The 21,354-nt window shown below is 35.5% G+C and overlaps 1 protein-coding gene across 1 annotated transcript in view; it reads right to left on the reverse strand.

Annotated features, from left to right (window-relative positions):
* CFAP54 (cilia and flagella associated protein 54) overlaps window positions 1-21,354 on the reverse strand; it is a 138,669-nt gene that overhangs the window by 80,125 nt on the left and 37,190 nt on the right. Inside the window, 14 exon segments of the mRNA XM_026864706.1 lie at window positions 3,048-3,140; window positions 6,291-6,464; window positions 8,169-8,290; window positions 8,379-8,456; window positions 9,265-9,412; window positions 10,078-10,206; window positions 11,203-11,261; window positions 13,074-13,224; window positions 14,321-14,455; window positions 16,452-16,537; window positions 17,146-17,320; window positions 17,438-17,550; window positions 18,655-18,750; window positions 19,851-20,049. Of these exon segments, the coding sequence (XP_026720507.1) occupies window positions 3,048-3,140; window positions 6,291-6,464; window positions 8,169-8,290; window positions 8,379-8,456; window positions 9,265-9,412; window positions 10,078-10,206; window positions 11,203-11,261; window positions 13,074-13,224; window positions 14,321-14,455; window positions 16,452-16,537; window positions 17,146-17,320; window positions 17,438-17,550; window positions 18,655-18,750; window positions 19,851-20,049 (1,758 nt within the window).

The following is a 21,354-nucleotide window of genomic DNA, read 5'->3' on the forward strand; positions in this document are numbered from 1 at the left end:
TCCATGTAATATTAGGTTCTTGAGGACAATGCAAAAAGAATGAAATGACAGGGGAAAAAAGTATCAGTTTTCTCTGGAATGCAGATGAGTTAACAGAGCACATAACCTAAAAGAACAGCTAAGTACCGGGACCTGGATTTTCTCTAAGACTTTTTTTCCACTTACACATTCACACTGTGAGTGTGCATGCTTGCCGGAAACATTCTAGCCCTGAGCTGTGCTTCCAAAGAAAGAACATATTGTTCTCCTCCATACAGGCCACATGCATGCATCAGATATGGGCAGAGAATGTCTCAGGTCCTCTCAGTACCATTAATAGGACTGGAGTTTGTGAAACAGACAACATATTTTCAAGATCTTCTCTTCATTTTTATTTCAGTAATTATCCACCTGCACTTTAACATCGTGGCTCACTCCTAACAGGCTTTTTTCCACCTTTCCCTCCATGACCGGGACAACTTACACAAAGGAAAGTTTGCAGATGACACCAAGTTAAGCAGGAGTGTTGATCTGCATGAGGATGGGGAGGCTCTACAGAGAGACTTGGATAGATTGGATCAGGGGGCCAACGTTAACAGGATGAGCTTCAACAAGGCCAAGTGCCAGGTCCTGCACTTGGGCCACAGCAGCCCCCTGCATGGCTACAGGCCTGGGGAGGTGTGGCTGGAGCTGTCTGGGAGAGAACGATCTGGGGGTTCTAACTGACGAGCAGCTGAACATGAGCCAGCAGGGTGCCCGGGTGGCCAAGAAAGCCAACGGCATCCTGGCTTGTATTAGAAATAGTGTGACCAGCAGAAGTAGGGAGATGATAATCCTCCTATACTCTGCACTGGTGAGGCCACACCTGGAGCATTGTGTCCAGTTTTGGGCACTTCAATATGAGAGAGATATCGAGGTGCTGGAGCAAGTGCAGAGGAGGGCAACAAAGCTGGTGGAGGACCTGGAGAATAAATCCTATGAGGAGCGATGGAAGGAGCTGGGACTGTTTAGTTTGAGGAAGAGAAGGCTGACGGGAGACTTCATCACTCTCTACAACTACCTGAAAGGACACTGTAGAGAAATTGGTGCTGGTCTCTTCTCCCAGGACATTAGGAAAAAAATTTTAACAGAAAGAGTGGTCAGACAGTGGAATAGGCTGCCTAGGGAGGTGGTGGAGTCACCATCCCTGCATGTGTTTAAGGGTTGTTTAGATGAGATGGGGGATATGGTGTAGGGGAGAACTTTGTAGAGTAGGGCTGATGGTTGGACTCGATGATCCCAAGGGTCTTTTCCAACCTGAATGATTCTATGGTTCTGTGAAACTGTTATGGTCTTGAAACAACAAAAAACATGTGACTGAAGCACAACACGAGAAATGAGATCATCATCATGTAGCAACAACACAGTGCTCTTACTCAAATACTGTATGGCCTTCATAAAGAGACTTCTGAACAACAGAAATCCCTTCAGATGCTGGGGCTGAATCCTGAACCAGCAGACCAGAAGGTAGTGTAAAATAGTCTGTAGTATCCCTTTAGAGAAAACTTTTCTCATGTTGATAGGTTGATAACTCATTCCACCATGAAGAATTCTAAACCTTTTCCATGGAGCAGGTAGATAGTGACTTTGTCTGCAAGTCAGTATTTCACACAAGCATACTAAAGCAACCAGAAGTTCCATTGCTGAGGCCTATGGTTAACCTCAGGTCTGTACATCTCCAGTCCCTGCCAGAGATAAGACAGTCAGTGGCTTGGATGGATTGCAGGAAGTTCACAGAAAGAACAGCTAGCAGTGGGGTGAAAGTCTCCAATTAAATACTTAATTTACCTGGAGCAGGATAGTATATTGAAACTAGCTCCCTAGACATTGCAAGAAGCTTGATTCTCTGGATTTGATAATAAGAATATCAAGAATAACATCAAAGCCTCTATTGCAAGTAGCTACATACATTTTTGCTTTTTATACTCCTTCCTTCTTGGGGAGGAGATGGAGGGAACAGGCTCAAAGGGAAAGATCTCCTCTCAATCACCAAAGACAAGTTTATCAGTGTTAGTATAAAGCTTGCTCACAAAACCAGGAAAGCTTGAAACATTGGACAAAAGATGTTGAGATCATTCTTCTGTCACAGTGCAAAACAGACCTGCCCTGGAAAGAACAGAACTCTTCATGAAGATTTCCAGATACAAAAATGATCGCTCAGGTCTGCAACTACAGTAAAATTTGCTGAAGAGGACATGCTGAAGGTTTTTTTTCCCCCTTTTGAATGATCACAGTTGTAATTGAGGTGGACAATGCAACAGCATGCATAAGTGAGTGAAAAACAGAACTCAGTCTGTGCAGGAACACCAGACTGTTATCCAAAGAAAAAACTAACACAGTACAAAAAACACAAAATAAATTCGGAAAATAAAATGTCAAATTGTAATGAAGAAATAATATAAAAGAGTACTGGCACAGTCACATGATCAGTCCTAAGTAACCAAAGATGTGTGAGATGATTTGTCACACCGCATGTTCACAGCATAAAAGAGAAAGACCATGAGCTTAGAATCATGTCTAAACATGAAGGTCATTGAAGGAGTTATAATCATGTTGCCAGAATTAAGTAAGGTAAAGTCTTGTTAAGAAGAAATAGCCAATAGAAGTTACATAATTAAAAAAAAAAAAGATTAAATTTTATATTTCTGTTTAGAATTTCTCTTTTTCTGAATCCCTCACAAGAGTAGCATTTTGGGGCACACTCTATACATACATCATATACTTTCTTTTCATTTTATGTTTCTTAAATGTCACTCAAAAACCAGAGTTATAACAGAAGGGACAGAGACTTGTCTAACATGAAGCTTTTGAATAATTTAATTCACTATTTAAAAAAGGTTCCTAGAACTTTCTTTGGTTTTTTGTATGCCTTCAGCCTAGCAAGATTTCAGTTGTTTAAATTAAAGATCAAAAGATTTGTCAAAGGTTTGGCCAGTTACCTGATTAAAGAAAGATGTCAGATGTATACCCTTAGAAAGCTGGGATTTTTAGAGGGAGAATGACCTAAAGGAGCTTCACCTCTTTCTTACCTCTTCTCCTGCATTTAGAAGTTTATTGTTATTTAACCTTATTTTCATATTTCTTCCTCCTGCTACAGAGCCGAAAATACTGTACCATGAAACCTTTGAAGAAAATAAGAACAAAATGACACATAATAGTATTTCCAACTTTTGCCTAACACTGAATGTACTAATTTTGTGAAAACAGTCTCTGAAAAAAAAAAACTTTAAGTGATAATGTCTAACTGCACTAAAAACATTTATTAATTGATTTAGGTGGAGAACTAGATATACTTCAAAGGCAATAAAAGCAAATGACTCTCCGTTATACTGTTTCCTACCTTGAGCTACCCTATACTTCAAATCTATCTCAAAGATAAATTCTGTATATCATCCTGTAGATTTAAAGTAATCTAGATCTGTTATTTGATCCTTGCAATGATATTCTTCTAAAGTTGACATCAGGTTCTGATTCTACCTGAGGACAGATTCTTAAAAGCAGACAACAGAAATGCAGGTATGAAGTAATGCAGTAATATTTTCTAAACAAGTAATGTTGCTTAGTTCCTATTGAAATCAATGGTTTTTTAATGCCATCGAGCTGCTGATTATCTCATTGGGCGTATCATCTAAACTTTTCAATATCTTTAACAAAGGAAACATTTGAGCATGTATTCCTGGATCACTGCTCAGTAGTGTTTGGTGAGATCAAACATGGAAACTAATTTTGATTTCATCTCTGCAGAACTGGGCAGATGGATTTCAGTAAGTTATGCATCTGATTAAGTTCTCTTGGATTAAACTTCTTCCGCTAAAAAATGCACTATATCTATTTACTTTCCATAGACATTTAAACGGACCTCAGGTTTGACAGATGAGGCTATTTTTCAACATATACAAACTCTGTACAGCTAAAACGTTCATTTTTCTTGTAATGCACATGATTTGTCTTCCAGTGAACCCTGACTTTTTCAGAAGGAGATAGTGAAATAGAGGAGATTATTTTCAGCAAATGAGCAACTTTAAGATCAGGAAATTTTAGAGTACTTTGACTTCTAGCAAAGTAAAATGTCTAATTAAATCCTAACTATCCATTTCCAGTTAATAAGTACTTCATAAAAAGTACCCTTCATGTCTGCTCAACAGCTATGTGTATCTCTATGAAAAAAATTTTTCTAGAATTTCTCAGCTCAAACACTACTAATCACCGTGCGCCATCTAGTGGCCTAATATGTTATATTCATGCCCCTGTATTGAAAATGTAGTATTGACATTTAGTAAACAGATGAACTACCAGGCTTTAAAGAATAACTTTTTATTTTATGTTCAATAGGGATAAGAAAAAATAACTTTTCCCTAATTAATTTCTTTGAAATTCACTAATTAAACTGCAAGTTATAAAACAACTGCTCACAGAAACATTCTTACCGCTATTAATAAGGTTTGAGTTTCTACTGGTTTTATACACATTGTTATTTTGAAGAAGATTGCAAAATCACTAAGAAAATTTCTCTCTCAAGAAAACTGCAGCTAGTGAATTTTTCATACTTCAGCCTGTTTGAACCCTTTCAGGACGTATGAAGGAGAATAAGGCAATCTGGAACAGTCAGCATGGATTTACAAAGGGCAAATCATGGCTGACCACCGTGGTTGGCCTCTGTGACAAAAGTACTTGATTTGCAGAGTTGGGGAGAGGACTAGATGCCAGCTACCTCGACCTTAGCAAAGCAATATTTTTAATGCTGTCTCCCAGTATTCTTATATCCAAGTTAGGATTATACAGTATGGAGGTATGAACAGATAAATGGGTGAAACAATGATTAAAACATCAGAATCAGAGAGTAGTTGTTGATGGTTCATACTCTACCTGGAGGATGGTAACAAGTCGAGCACTGCAGGGGACTGTCCTGGGACCTGTGTTGTTTAATATCTTTAGCAACGACATGAGGAAAAAAGTGAGCACCCACTCACCAGGTTTGCAGATGATGACACATTGACGGAAAACAGTTGATATCATTGAGGGCAGTAGTGCCATTCAGAGGGACATAAAGAACCCAGATGAATGGGCCAAGAGGAACCTCATGAAATTTAACAAGGACAAATGCAAAGTCTTGCACTGGGAATAAAGAATCTCTTGCAAGGATATAGGCTGGGGACTGATGGGCTTGGGAGCAGCACTAAAAGGAGCAAGAGGTCATGTTAGACAGCAAATTGAACATAAGCCAGCAGTGTGCCATGAAAGCAAAGCAGCCTAAAAGCATCTTCAACTGTATTAACAGATGTATAGTTAGGAGATTGAGGAACATCCTCATGTCCCTTTGCTCAGCACTCATTAGACTACATTTACATACCATGGCCAGTTTCCCTCCTGCCCCCCAGCATTCTAGCAAGGAATGTTCAACAACTAGAATGATTACAGCAGAGGCCCACCAAGATGGTCAGCAGCTGGAGCACTAGCCCTGGAAGAAGAGTTTGAGAGAGTTGGGCTTATTCTTCCTGGAGAAGAAGTAGCCTCAGAGGACCTACCAGGAGCCCTTGAGTGCCTGCAAACAAGTGGTGAAGATGTAGCCAGGCTTTTCACAGCAGTTCACGGTAGGAGGATAAAAATTGAAGCAAAAGAGATTCCAAATGTACATAAATTAAAAAAAATTTCCCCATGAGCAGGTTGCCCTGTTGGAACGGATTGCCCAGAGAAGCGGTTCAGTCTCCGTCCTTGGAGGATCTCAGAACTAACTGCCCTGAGCAACCTGGTCTAATCTCATAGCCAACCCTACTTTGAGCAGAAAGTTGGACTAGAGACCTCTCCTAAAATCCCTTATGACTGGAGTACTTCTGTGATTCCACATGTTCAAGAGAAGGCAGATTTTTCCACCTGAACTATGGCACTTCAGCACTTCATTAACAGAGGTTTCAGTGTGGTATTTTCTTGAATCACATGATGCAACAGCCTTGCATCTCTTCAGAGGGAACTAGGAGTATGTCAGGCCCTAAGCAAGAGAATAAGCTTCTGGCAAGTAGAATAAGTAAGTGTTATATGACAGAAGCACCAGGGAACATGATGCATGAGATGAAGAAAGTTTCATGCAAATACGAAGATCAAAACAGTGAGTCACAATTGACTCATGGGGGGGAAAAAAGCATACTTTTAAGTCAGAATAACACAGTCTTCTCAAGAACAGGGAAAATTCTGATGTCATAGCACTGTTGAAACAACTTTTGCTCTATCATGTATTGTGTAGTTATTTCTTACGCAGTCATCATGAAAAACATTACCTGAATATCTGAGGAGAATGGGGCTGGTTTAAATGTCATGGAGCAATGTGATCTAGAAAGTAATAGGGGAGGAGGAGGAGTCCTGCTTTTATTCTTGCCGCTTTTAGCTTCTTTGAGACTGTGATACAATGCACTTTGTTCAGCTTCAACTTGCTCAATTAATGTTAGTACTTCCTATGATTTAAATCAAAAGGGAAAAACTATTAAAACATAACAATGAGACAGATTTAACACTTATAAATGGTTTTCAAAATGAGTTTACAAAATTTCACTGCTATGTAGAAAACTTGTAGATTTTCGTATCATCTTACATCCTAAATTAGGATGAGTGGTACTTTGTGTAAGCCTTACATATGCAGATTAATTTCACAATGTACAATAAAGAGAATGCACAGTTGCATATGAAAGAGGCAGGCAGGGCTGAGGCATATCCAGTTTTGGAAGAACCTATAGAAAAAAAGAGAATGATCACAAATAATGTTGATTAGCAAGTAGTGTCAACCAGTGATTAGCTCCAATAAGAAACAAAAAAGATATCAACTCTTATTTAGGAGAGAGATGGAGACCTAATCCATGCAATTTCTGAAGGAGCTGTGGAAGTGGTGAGACTGATTTTCTGTACTCCAGAAATAGAGGAAAGAAAGAAAGTCCAGAAATAAAGGGAGGAGAATGCAGGCCAAGAAAATGTAGGGCTAAGCCACTTCCCTTAGCTGGAGAGAGCTGAGAGCTGACTGACAGTCTATTAGTGTCTTTCAAAAATGTGGGGGCCTCATTGTTTTGGCAGTTATTAGGCCTAGCATAAAGGACACAACCAGCATAAAGATGAACCAATAACCAAATTGTATTTGATACAAAAGGGTCAGTACATGGGTGAGCGCTGGGGGTACAAACAAGTCAGATTATACATAATCGACATCAATCCCACTGACCCCAACAACAACACCACACAACCAACAATGGGTGGAATAAATGGTGAAATGCAGTCTCCCATAGCAGGGACAGGAACATATAAAGGAACATAGAGGGTACATATCACTACATCTTATATTCATAAATGTCATGTATTTTACAAATATACGAGGAGATTTTTAGTGTATCTTTTCTGATCCAGTTCTTGTATTCTTGTGACATAAAAGATGTGTGTGTTAATTATCATGCTTCCAAATTTGCAGCACTTAAAAAACCACTTTCTAGTAACTTCTTGTTTAAAATACTTTTTCATATATTATATAGTGAGAATTCCAGATTCTGTTGTACAGGCTATAAAGAAATGTTATGCCCCACTGATGAGAAGGCATATTTCGTGGGCAGATGCTAGTACAAAACTTCATGGAAAGACTCCCACTGATTTTGAAAGACTTCAGAATGAGCCCATGAAGAACCTACCTTAAGCCTCAATAAATTCCAACATCTCCAAATTCTAAACTGTTTATTCAAAAAGAATAAAAGTAAGGTCCATGCCATCATCATCAGCTAAAGTAATCTATGACAATTTACAGATCTTGAAAAAAGAAGGATGTTGAAGGTTGAAGTGAGGAAAACTGCCTGACATTTTGTCAAGGCATAGGTTTATAATTGCAAAGACTAGGTGATTAAGTGTAGAAAGAAAAATCATATATTCTTTCAGGTTTCCTGCAATTTGCATGTGCGCACAAAATTTGGGGATGTGCTCTTTCCTTGTTTTAAGTCACTTGATGCTTTCATCATAATAAAACTTCTCAGGGAAAATTTGGCAACAGAAGTTAAAAACACACAAGGTCCCTCCAGATCCTTCCATTTTTCTTCTTTTTGTAAGAAGGAGTAATCCAAGTTTTAATTATATGGAACAAGAAAAACTGTGATGTTAAAGAATTTCTACCATAAGATTTTTTTTATTACCTCCAGTAGCTGCCTTTGGGAAGAAGTGGTTAACTCTTTAGGGAACTTTTGTGCAGCCTTTTGCATCAAAAAGATTGCTCTGGATAGCTTATTCTTTTTTATTTTTCTCATTATAAGTGCCTCTGTAAAATACATATTTGAAGACATTTATAAAACAGCAGCAATTTTATTTACTTAATTATTATACTTCTAAAAATTAGTAAGCCTTACCTGTTAAATAATGCAAATCTTTAATATTCTTCACATGAGACTTGCTAGACTTAAGACTTCCATAATCCTTTTGAGCACCTACGTGGGAAGGAAATCCTGAGTTATTCATTCTGATAGTGTTATTGAGAAAATTTCAATGAGAGGCATTAATATGTAGTTTTGTAGTAAACATCTGCTCCATCTCATGTTCTTTTCTTTGGTTTAAGAAGGATTTCTTGGGCTGATCATGCCAATAAAAATATTCAACCCTCCTGCTCTAACATCTGTAGTAGTTATACTAATATCACAGGAAAAGAGGGATCTTGTTTGCTCATAGGGAGCAGTGAATAGGGGAGCTCTGCAGTGTCCAACTAATACTAGCTTTTAATTTAAAATAAAAACCAAACACCAGGAATGGGAGATCAAGTAGAATGTTTTTAGGAGGCATCTGGCAAGAGTGGAATATCTGTTGACTGGGAAGATACAATGACAACTTCACAGGAGTGGAAATTCAGCAAATTGAACAAAGAGCATTGAATAAAATATTCAAGTCATTCTCTAGAGGGAAAAAAAAACTTCTGCAGAGCATCCCCCAATTCCCCCTTACTGGCACTGTAACAGTTAATATTATAACTGGAATATCACAACAAACTGTCTAGGAATTAAATCCAGTACTTGTTACCAAAGTTTAACTCCCATTGGTTGAGTAAGCTAGAGGCTAGCATGATGTGGTAAATCTAAATTCCACAAATTCAGTACATTATTTCTGTCTCTACGTGGCATAAAACTGCCGAACATCAGCTCCTCTTCAGAAAGTAGATACTCCTTTATTTCTTAGAATTACAGAATATATTATCAGAGGACTCTAATCAATCTATGAAGATCATGTAGCCTTATTAAAACCTACCTTGTGTCATTTTAAGAAGTTTCACAGCTACTCGATGTTGGGCCTGAATGAGCTCCAAGTGTAAATCCATTACAAAACCATTACCTGTTCCTGTCTTATCATTGCCACACCCCAAAACAGAATTCAAATCCGGATCATTTGAGTCCACCTAATAAATAGGAAGCAGCAATTAAAAAAAACCCACAAACTTTTATTACTTAGCTTATTACATTTACCTTGACATTGATAATATTCCAGTAAATTACAAACAGTGATATTTTTCATATCTGTCTAATATGCGGTCATTCAAGAGAATGTAGAAGGAAGAAGAATGACTAGACAGAGAAAGCAAGAATAACAGAATCAATAGGAAACTGAATTAATAATAAATATGAAACTGCAGAAAAATATGTCTCATTGTGCTACCAATCCACAAAACAAAGACCATACTTGGGTATAGTGATAATATTTAGAAAATCTGAACTCCCTTCAACATCAAAAATTAATTTTAATAATAAACAGTTGCAGACAATAAATATGGAAAGTATTTTTGCTTTTATTTTATAGGACAAAGCTAAAAATTACAATTATTTCCAAAAGAAAATGGTAAAGAAAACCTAAAAGAATTTAGAGTTTATTACTGAAAGAGAAAAATGCTATTTCTTCTACACAGAGATTTATTTTTTCTATTCTCTTTTTATATGGGGTAGGAAGATGAGGAACATTTGATAATGCTAAAATTTCTAAGTATGAAGAAAATATGAATTTTATGTCATCAAAATCCAATACATTATTTATAAATTTTGTTGCAGTGTAGCTTTTTGTAGACTTTACCTTTGTACAGCAGTTGTCAAATATTGACTTTCCATCTGGTAGAAGGGTCATTAAGCGAGATGTGTTTATTCCATTAATTGCTTTTTCAAGATTCTCATAGGCAATTTTTAATTGTTCTGTAGGACTTTTCTGAAATGAAAATACACAGAAACACGTTTTATTATATAACAGCATTAAAAGCTACAATACAGCCTATCAAATGCAAAGTGCTATTATTTTTAGCTGTTGCAGTTTAAACTCTTTCAAATAATCTTTACTCAAGAACTGCTCCCCATGCTTTCATATACTAACATCAGTGTTTTAAATTTCAAGTCATTTTAGTTAATTCAGGACTGATTTTCCTTCACCTCTCAAAACCAATTTACTAACTCAAAGAGCTTATAGCAGAATGAAACCGAACTTAAATAATTAAGCTGACAATATTTTTCACAAGCAGTTTTTCAATGTTCCATTAGATGCTGTTAATAAGACACCAATTTTTCAGAAAACAACACCTTTAAGTAGGCTGTCACTGAATTAAAACTTCTTGATGTGTGTAAGCATTAAGACATACCATTGACAAAATTCCTGAATCCTCAGACTACTGTAGGTCTTTTCTTTTTAATGTGTTTTATTAATTTTGAAATATTTGATTGGATACTTCTGCAAAGTGCTGAGCGCTGAACACACTGAACAAAGCAAGGACGCTCAGTATGTTCCGCCTATTCCACATCACCCTTACAAAAACAAACAAGCAAAAGCACAACTCAAAATATTTTCCTAAATGAAACAAGGACTAAAGTTTGTATGAATGACCTTTAAAAAAGTTTGCTATTAAACCCCTTAAAGCTGGTACTATACATTGGCATTAAAAAGAGTGTACAATAGAAATCGGTATGATCACACTGTAAAAAGTTTCAAATAAAACTTCTATATCACAGATTACTAAAAAAGACTACAGGAAAACTTTCAGATTTTATTTCATTTGAAAAACTATCTTTTCTTTTTCTCTTTGCACTAGCATGATTTTGTGAAACATTTCCGCTTTATAAATCCAAATACAAAATTGTATGAAAAGCTTCAAGCAGAAATGTGTCCTTATGCTATTCAAAACCACTGTATTAATGAAAATTAATTAGCTGTTACCATCAGTATTTCAGGTATATCACAGGGTTCATCTTGTGAGAGAGAGGATCTTCTTTCTCCTTTTTTATAGGAAGCAAATCAGAAAGTGAAAATTAAACATACTCAGTAAATTTTAATACCATTTGATTAGCTCTACAGCTAACCTAAGAGTCTGGCAGTAACACATTTCTTCAGTACTTGACTATGAGAGGTAATTATATTGTTTCCTGAAAAGCTTTTCAGGGCTTAAACACAATAGCTACATATGTACAATTATACTAATTCAATACATGATTATCCAATAACACAGTTTTTAAATGTACCCTATATTTCATAGCAACATTATATCCAAACCAATTAAACTTGGATTCATTTTGTAGTTCCTCCCATTGTTGTAGCATTCATATCAATTTTCCATTTTTTAATCAATTCAAATCTATTCTTATCTAATTCACAGTGGGTTTAATGCTTATTTAACCTGTAAGAGGATTTTTAAATACATGAGGTGATCTTTTTATGAATATACTATTTCAATTTAATATTCCTTGAAGGCATATTATCATCCTTCCAACGTTCATTTGGATTGTTTAAATTATTTTTATTTACAAAGAATGAATTCAGAATAAGGTTTTCCTTTCCAAAACATGAGGAAGCAGCCAAAAAAGAAGTGGTTTCTTTGTTCTTGGTTACATCCCTCTAGCCTGTCCAAATTTTATTTCTTCACTGAAATAAATCCATTTTTTGCCCTTTCAGAAGGACAAACTTCACCCCTGTACTCTAGTCACTCTTGTACTCCTTGTCCACTTTTACCTGTTTACCTCTGTTTGTTCACTGTCTCTTTCTCATAAATAAAAAAAAAAAATCTATATTCACTCAGCATTCATTCAGTAAAAAAGACTCTTCTCAGCATGTGTTTGACTGCCTTTTATCAGTTTGTTTTGACCAATGGCTCCTATCCAAATTTTTTTCCTTAAAGACATTTAAACTGATACAGTGATCATTCACCTATCTCCATCAGAATTATATGATTTTCATAACAACACAGAAAACAATACCTAGTCTTTCTTTATAATGAATAGTAGTGTTCCAAGATTTTCTTACTTTCAATAGAACAAAAGGTATTATTCTCTTCTGTTCCTAGATATGTTCTAAAACAGTACTTAAAATCTACTCTCAAGTTACTGTAAAACATTTATGAAAACTATAATTCATATTCCATGATACTACATCCACAACAACAGAAAACTTTTAAAAGTATGTCTAAATACTCATGTTTTACAGCATTAATCAGGTTTTGAAGGAAATTAGTTTAATGTGACTGTGATTGCAACCTGCATTATATCCTAATAATGTAAGCCAAGTTAAGTTCAACTTCAAAGACAACTGAATTCACATACAAAAATCAAGACTTGTGTAGACAAGATATACAAATGACCCAATAAAAGCAAAAGTTTCAATATGACCTTAATATTTCCCTGCTCTGTTTGGTCTGCCACTAGTCAACCTTGAATGCTCCGAAAAAGCCACAGTGCATACTGCCTTCTGCCTAGCCAATATTCAGAGAACATATGAGAGATCTAAGACTACTCTGAAGGGGCCCGGAGACAAGTAGACTGTGGGGAGGGTGAGTCATAAGAGATGCAATTCAAAATGAGGTTACCTCAGTATAACTGGAAATGTAAGGGGAAAATGCATAAATCCTTTGAAAACTAGGTTTCATTAGCTCCAATTATGGAGGAAATTGTGTGTACAAAAAAATCATTATTGTACCCTCGACAATCTCTTTAGAATAATTTTTGAATATGTATATTTGGCAAAGTTTTCAGCTCAGGAAAGTTCCAATCTTGAAAGTAATTCTTGAAAGAAAACTAAATATTTGTTGAAAGCTTTACCTCCTTTTTTCTTAGACGTACTTGTAGAATCAGCTATGTTTTCCAATATTGCAGTTAGATGTAAGGTTACCTCTGCAAGCAATACAACATTAGACTCTGCTAAGCTACTCTTCTGAATTACTTCGTTTATTATCCAGAGTACATGAACCCACTATAAATGGAGGGAGAGGAAAGAAAAATAATCAAGACAGAGTTAAAACAAATTTTTGGAAGTTATTTATATATTACAGAAGTAGATAGGGTTTTGCACTTAAAATTGTCTTAAAGTATTCATAAACATGGACACAACTCCCTTATTGGATTTGGCTTCTTTTCTTTGACTCACACCAGGCTAAGATTCTGAATTTGCTGCTCCAAAGCCCCTATTTCTTTAGATAGCAGACTTTTTTAAATTTTAGAACATTTTTTTTTTTTTATTTTAGGAAGGTTTATAAAAGTTCTACAGTTTTTTAAAAGTTTATATAAGGTTTATAAAAGTTCTACAATTTTTATACTTTGTCATAGTGTGGTAAGCATTCCAGCAGATTTGATCAATTACATCTCATTTATACCCATATCTCCCCACTTAAGAGACCTGAATGCTCCTGAGACCTTACCAAAAGAGACCTGAATGCTCCTGTTGTACACACAGAGAAAAGCAACAATACACTATCTTCTGGTGAATCTCTGAACAATTTTACTATAGGGATCGGGGCCACAAAATTAACTCCTCCAGAAACTGGTTAGTATCAACTGACAGCCCAAAGAAGCTAGTGTAAATTATCCTTCAGAAGACTGCATTTCACCAAGAGCCTCTCAGTCTCAGAAGAAGTTCAAGATAAGGCTGTGGCTCTATCTGGTGGGCCAAATACTATTGACCCCCATCTCTCATCTCAAGCTGTAAGGGTTTTGTCATTTTCTTCTACTGATCTAGGGAACTTTCTTGAAATATATTAGTATTTTCTGCCACAATACACCAAATGCTTCTTCTTATATCATGCCCAAATGTTTTCACTATTTTAGCTCTTTCCACCATGTCCCACTGGTAGAGAATGGGTTACTTTACTGGGAAAAGGCTGAGGTATTTTAATACTGGCATACAGGAGCAGACTGTGTTCAAAGTGTATATACAATTCACATCTTCAGTGAAGATCTATCTGCATTTTACCACAAGAAAATGTACTTAGACTGGATACCAATATTTTATCTCGACATACTATAGCAGTCTGCATTGATATAAAAAGAAATACGTTGTAATAAAGGAGTACTTGGTAAGCTTTGTATTTGTGGATATATTTTAAGTAGTCACTTCCACTCATTTGGATTCGCTGAAGTCCCATTTTACACTTCTGCCACAAAAACATTATTATATCAACAAGTATTTCTTCATCCGGTTGAATATTCTGGAAAGAAAAAACAATATAATTGTAGAAACAGGTGCATATATAAACACTCTCAAAACCCAGTATATAAACAGTCCCAAAAATTTTCAAAGTAAATAAGACATTATCACATTTAACTTTCTTATAGGGGATGACATTTTGAAAGCTTAAGAAATATTTTTTAAAATATTTAAAATAAAAAAAGCTTTTCTTCACCCAACAATACAAGCAGTTTTAGAGGTGCTTTTTTATTTCTTTTTTTATTGTCAAGCTCTTAAAAGTGACAGAGACAAGGAAAGCAGTGAGATGAAAATTACATGGGAGAGACAAGCAAATTATCTGTAAAATTTTGTAATATTCAATACATTCTGGGGAAACTAAATAATATAATTTAACAGTTTTAATTTTTTATTACAGTATTTTTCTTATTACAGTATTTAAATATTTTCATAAGATCATCAAAGTTAAAAGGTTTCATTTTGCCTTGACAGAGTACTTCCATGGGTTGTTGGTGCATCTCAGATGAGGGAGCAGTGAAGAACGATTTAAACAACTAGAAAAAAGGTTGGAGAGGAATACCTAACTGAAAGAAATGTTAAAACACATCTGCACCTTGTGAAGAGAATAATTACAAATTCAAAACTCTATTCAATTAACCTCCTAATTAACACATTTTAAAAGAGAATAGAGTTTGTCTACACTGTGTTAAAACACATTCTGAACAGTGTTTAATGCTGAGTACACATCTTTATTGCCACTTATACCTGAGTTAGACATGCAATAAAACTCAAGCTTGCTATATCCACACTACCTGTATGTGTATGAGCTTAAGATTTCAAAGATACTGATATTGAGAAGTAGGGGTAGAAAAAGACTGAAAAATAAGTAAATCATGATGACTTTTGCCATTTATTTGGTGGCAGCAAGCTGTTGGATTGGCTCCGCTATATCACCATCCACGAATTCTCTGTTAATCAGGGGAGAATTTATCTGTCTTCCCTGGACAGATTAGGTACTGAAGAGATTTGTGAGAAAATGTAGAAGAACCAGAAGAGTTTAAATCCAGGTAACCTGCTTCTCTGATACAGTGATCATGTACAAAAGCTGACAAATTATGTTATCTAAAGGTATAACTATCTTACAGGCAAGACATTTTGACTGAAAATATTACATTAAAGCTAAAAGTGTGTCTGCCCAGTTATACTCAAACTGGGGCAATATTCAAGTTATATCTAAAATAAATTTTGCAGTTAAGACATATGCCATGTTAGCAGAACAGGGTTTTTCGAAGGAAAATTTTTCAGTAGTCTTTTGAAACACAAAGTATTTTAATGTAAATGCTAGTGGAGACATCGGACTGTATTTTTTTCCCCTCACAGTAGCACATTAAGGGAAATCTCAGTTTGAGCAAGTAAGTTAAAAGTGGATACTGTGGGAATAAACCATCAGAAATATGATATATAAACAGATATTACTGAGGTCACTTCCAACCTGGTATTTTATGATTCTGTAGTAAAGACTTCAGCACAATAAGTCCCACTCTCTTTGGGTTTATTGTTGCTGTTCCTTGTTTGTTTGCAAGTGAGAATTTACCTTAAAGTGCAGGCATACCGCTGCTATAGAGTCATTATCATTCCTTAGTGTAACTGCTCCTGTTTCTATAAATATTGCAGAGTGTTTTCTACAGCTGAGCACGCTTGTCCACCTAAATCTAATATACTTAAAGAAATTTCATCTCTGCTTGATTAGCTGAAACATACAATCAGCCCTATGGTCTTCCAAATAGATTTAATATCTACTAAACATTTTTAAAGTAGCCTGATTACATAGCACCAATTAAAAAAATTGAACCAAATTTTTTTTTAAAAAAATCACAAAATTATCACATTTCATAGGTACTTTTTGTATATTCTTTCAGTTTGTTAATCATGCAACTGATTCCTTTGGTCTTCAATGATATGCATTCGTTACAGCTTAAGTGTTCATTTAGAAGAAATGTTTCTAATTCTGTTATTACCTGCTTAGATGTGGAGACACAGGAAAACACTGTTGTTGCCAAAATTATAAGATCATGAGAAGGCTCTCCATGCTTTAAGGAACCCTCTACATTCAGTGTTTATAAAAAAGGAAGAAAAGGAAAGGCAAGATGTTATTTCTAGCTAAAAACCTATGTTTGAAAATATCTGAGTGAACTGACTTACCAATTTATGCCAGCAGATAATATGGTCTAAAAAACAGTAGATACAAAGGAGACAGATATTCACAAATTTATTCACTTTTGTGAAAAGTGAGCATTCCTATTTTTGGAAACAGCATTTTCAAGATATCTGCAGTTTTTTGGAATGTCATAGAATTAAACTACAGTTGATTTCTAGCTTCTATGTCAAGAAATTTTACATAAACTAAGTATAAGAACAGACAAAAGAAAGTTGAACATGCCTGGTTTGCTTTTTTCCTGAAAACCTGTCTGAAAATATCTATTCATTTTACATCTTTGCATATAACTTAATGTTTAACGTACATCATGCATTTCCACACTTGAGGGAAATGGTATAAAGTTGTTTTGGCAAATGAAAACTGGACAGAATTCAATAGGTGGCAGTTAGTTTTTGTCATAGAATACAGCATGCACCATATTACATAGCTTTTAAATAATAACATTTCTTGCTGCAAAAATATTTTAAATGCAAACACAGCTATAACTGAACAACACTCACTTCTAAACGTTTGCTTCTTTTCAGAACCATCAGGCATCCTAGCTTCTTTGGTATTATTTTCACTAATAGAAAAATCTTGTTTAAATTTTCCTGGAAATAGTAAAGGTTGCATCAGTGTAAGAAGTTTGAGTTCCATTTCAGCTTTCTTCCATGTTGGGTCATTTTGAACCTAGTTGAGAAGAAAAAAACAATAGAAATTTGTCTTTAAAATATGTATTTTGAATACTCTTCCTTACCCTCACAGGAGAAGGCTACATAAAGAATGTCTAAATAGCATCTGGATTACCTGAAGAAAATTAACAACTAATTCAATAGCAGAATCAAACACATCCCACTCTTCATAGCTGAAAGCTAATTTTATGAATTTCACCGCAGCATCTCCAGACACCCCCTTTTCTCCTGCAGTGACGACAAAAATATTTTATCTATTTTATATACCTTCAGAAGTTTAATTTAATTTAATTTAATTTAATAATTTGGGTATTGATAAGTACAAAGATAAAACTCCATGTGTTATTGAACAGTCAGCATAATATTGAAGGATGTTTTAATAGCTCTACAAGATACAATAGCTTTATTACTTTGCTATAATGTCTATGCTTACATACTACTTTAATGATGCATTTGTAATGTCCTGTTACATTCCAAAGAGGTTGTGCTATTATTGATATTAATGTAGCTGTGTAGAGAATATCAAGGATTCAGTCCTTTCTGTTGCAGAAGGAGCTTAAATCTGGGTATCACCCCATAATGACCCTTCTTACCAGAAATTTAGTTTAAAAAATGCATAAAAACATGAACAATTTCTTGCAAGTTAGGTGAGCATTTCTCATTACTGTATCAGAAAATGTGCATGTACACACAAAGAGTCTATTTCTCTTCAAGTTTATCCAAACCACAGTAAGGCAGAAAAGGGTTTTCCTCATCCTTGGAACACTAAGCAAGTGTCTTAGCTAATATACTCAGGAGCGTTCTGCAGTCCTAAGAATATGCCACAGTCATTGTCATTACCTGAGCATGTGGTTACTTGGTAAAAGATGTTAGCAATATTAACTTAGTAATAGATGGCTGTTATTTTCCAAAGCAGCACAATGATTGGTCCAAGGACCTCAACAGGCTTAAGATCATTCTGTTACTGAATCCCACTTCTCTTCCATTAGAATGTACCAAGACATCACTGCAGAATATGGCCTCTGAATGACTGTTTAGGGGCATGAACATATCTAGATGAATTGCGACATTGAACAGTATGTGATTACAATGCCCATATATTACTATGCTATTTAAATAATACCTGTCTTAAGAAAATTGTAATGATTACCTCTGCATTAACTCTTCTGAATGAGTTAACATTATATGTAAACACAAGCATATCTCACACAGAGGACAGCATTTTGCAGTCCCTTTATGCACAGAACTGCTACAAACCTGAAAATAAATTTTGCTCACCAAGCATTTACATCACTTGGTACAGAATCCTTTGAAAAGCTGAAGCTACTTTACCTGTTAGTATCAACTGCAGAAGGGTTGATGATGCATTAATTATGCCAAAATGATCGGTGCAATGACTTCCTTGAATACTAGTACTGCTCACTCCACCTTTAATATAGACAATTTATTAAATCAGTTTATATTGTATTTGACTTGTTATATTCCAATTAACTAGTAATCATATCAAGAAAATATGATTTTGAAGTGTATTTAGTCTATATAAGTTTTATTAACAAAATATCTGTAAACCTATGGCTATATTCAGTCCAGATCCCAGCAAATAAGGTTTGGAAGGAATCATCAAGTCCAGTGTTTTTCTCAAGTTTTTAAATCTAACCCTGAGTGATTTTTTTTAAAAAAAAAATACATGAAACCCCATGGCATGTTGACCTTGCTTGGCTTCCAGACCCCCACCCAGATGCTCTCTCGTTCCATCTTCTCAACAGGACAGGAGGAGAAAATATGATGGAAAAGCTCATGGGTTGAGATAAAGACAGTTTAATAAGCAAAGCAAAAGCTGTGTGTGCAAGCAAAACCAAAAAAAAAAAAAAAAAAGGCAGTTTATTCACTATTTCCCATAGGCAGGCAGATATCCAGCCACTTCCTGGAAAGCAAAGCCTCAGGATGTATAACAATTGCTTGGGAAGACAAACACCATGGCCACTAATGTCCCCCCATCTCCCTTAGCCCCGGGTTTTATTGCTGAGCATGACATCATATGGTATGGAATAGCCATCTGGTGAGTTCAGGTCAGCTGTCCCAGCTATGTCCTTTCCCAACCTCCTGCCCACCCCCAGCCAACTAGACGTTGGGGGTAAAAAAGGTTGGAGAGACAGCCTTGGGGCTGTGCAAGCACTGCCCAGCAATAGCCAAATAGCCACTGGTATGTTATCAACACCATTTTAGCAATAAATGCAAGGCACAGCACTGTATGGGCTGCTATGAAGAACGTGAAATCCATTGTACTCAGAAAAGATATGCATAAATTACTGTAGATTTTTACTGATATAATAGAACACACATATCAACCCAGACTTTTATCTTTAATTTTACAAAGTTAAGAAAGATTGCTTGCTTTTAAAGATGCTATTGTTATAAATGAAATACATGCCTTCAGGCAAGTTCTCTCTTTTATAGCAAAGAAAAAAATAATAAAATGGAGGTCTGGGCTCCTCACCAACACTCTTTTTGCTTCTTTATGCTGTTACCTGAGAGGATTTCCAGACCTGCAAAAAAAAGCTCTGAAATGACATCACGAACTTCAATTTCATCAGGAACAGGTGGAGCAGGGCGCAACACGCGCCTGCTACTATCAGACAGAGCTTCCAGGATGGCAAGGAACTGAGCTGCAACACCGTCAAACATTTCTGTCAGCAGACGTTCAGTAGTAGTGCGAGGCCATGGAACCTAAGTGAGAAAAGGTAATAAGCCTTGTAATACCTAAACCGAGTTACAATAAAGCAAGATTTATTTCAAAACAGTTCTCCATCAGAAAGTACACTTTTAAAACAGAAAATAATATTATACTTTAAAATACGTTGTTGTTATGAATTTCATGCTTCAAAAGCATAGCAAAGCCTTATGCAAGTAGGGGCAGTACTTAAGAAGTACCGTAATTTCATAGCAACCAGATGCACTGCTGTATGGTATTTTACTTAGAAAACAATACAGTGGAAACAATGGGTGAGAGTATTAAGACCATGTAGTGTAAAGCCACCCAGATCTCTCCTTATAATGATACAGACTTGACCATAAGGAGCTAAGTTCTACACACTTTACAGAAAATCAGAGAATGATTAGGATGCTTAGCACTGCAGTGAAAGTGAAGCACATTTCAAACAGCATAATATAAAAATACTGTTATTAAAACTGTACTTTCAGATTTTACATCATTCAACAAATCTCATAAAACTACAAAAGCCACGCAGAAACAGATATGAATATTCAATATGATTCCTTCTTAAATAACGCAACAAAAACTGTTGTAGCACATTTTAAAAGCAAAAGAGTTTTGGTGGATGAGTTATGAACAATTTAATTTCTAACAATTTGTTGTTAACTTCAGGCATTCAGTTTTGTCATAAAGTCAAACAGACACTGCAGAAAAAAATCAGTTACTGAAGATTTTTCAATCTTGTGGAGATCAGATATATGAGACCCTGCTATGAGACAGACATAGGTTCCTAGGAACATGATGGGTGTCTGATGGGCAAACACCCTTATTTGAAAGCATGCTGAGTTCCTAATATTCTAATCATCATTCAAAATACTTAAGTCTTCCAGAATCAGCAGACCTTGAGAAAGTTGACTGGTGCCTTTATATGCACAAACCACATATACTTGAACATACTGAGGTTTGGGCCCTATCTTGGATAATGGGAAATTTCCAGTAAGTGAGGTTTGGAACAGATTGATTGTGCTGTCCACACAGCTGTTTAATAGTAATTACGATTCAAGTCAATTATTTGAAACAGAAGCATCTTATGTAGCAGAAGTGTTCAATACAACCAGATCACATGTGTAACATGTTAGTATAACTTCATTATCATTTAACTATTAACCACAAGCAGTTCAAGTCAGCAATCTCAGTTGCTTCTGATAAGTCTTTCTAATACAATTTTCTTTAAAAAAAACCAACACAGGATAAACTAATGGCAAATCAATAACTAGATTAAAATTATATAAATATTAATTAAGACAGAAAATACATCA

Source organism: Athene cunicularia, assembly GCF_003259725.1.
Source record: "Athene cunicularia isolate RWA chromosome 1 unlocalized genomic scaffold, athCun1 chr1_part2, whole genome shotgun sequence".
NCBI classification, from domain to species: Eukaryota; Metazoa; Chordata; class Aves; order Strigiformes; family Strigidae; genus Athene; species Athene cunicularia.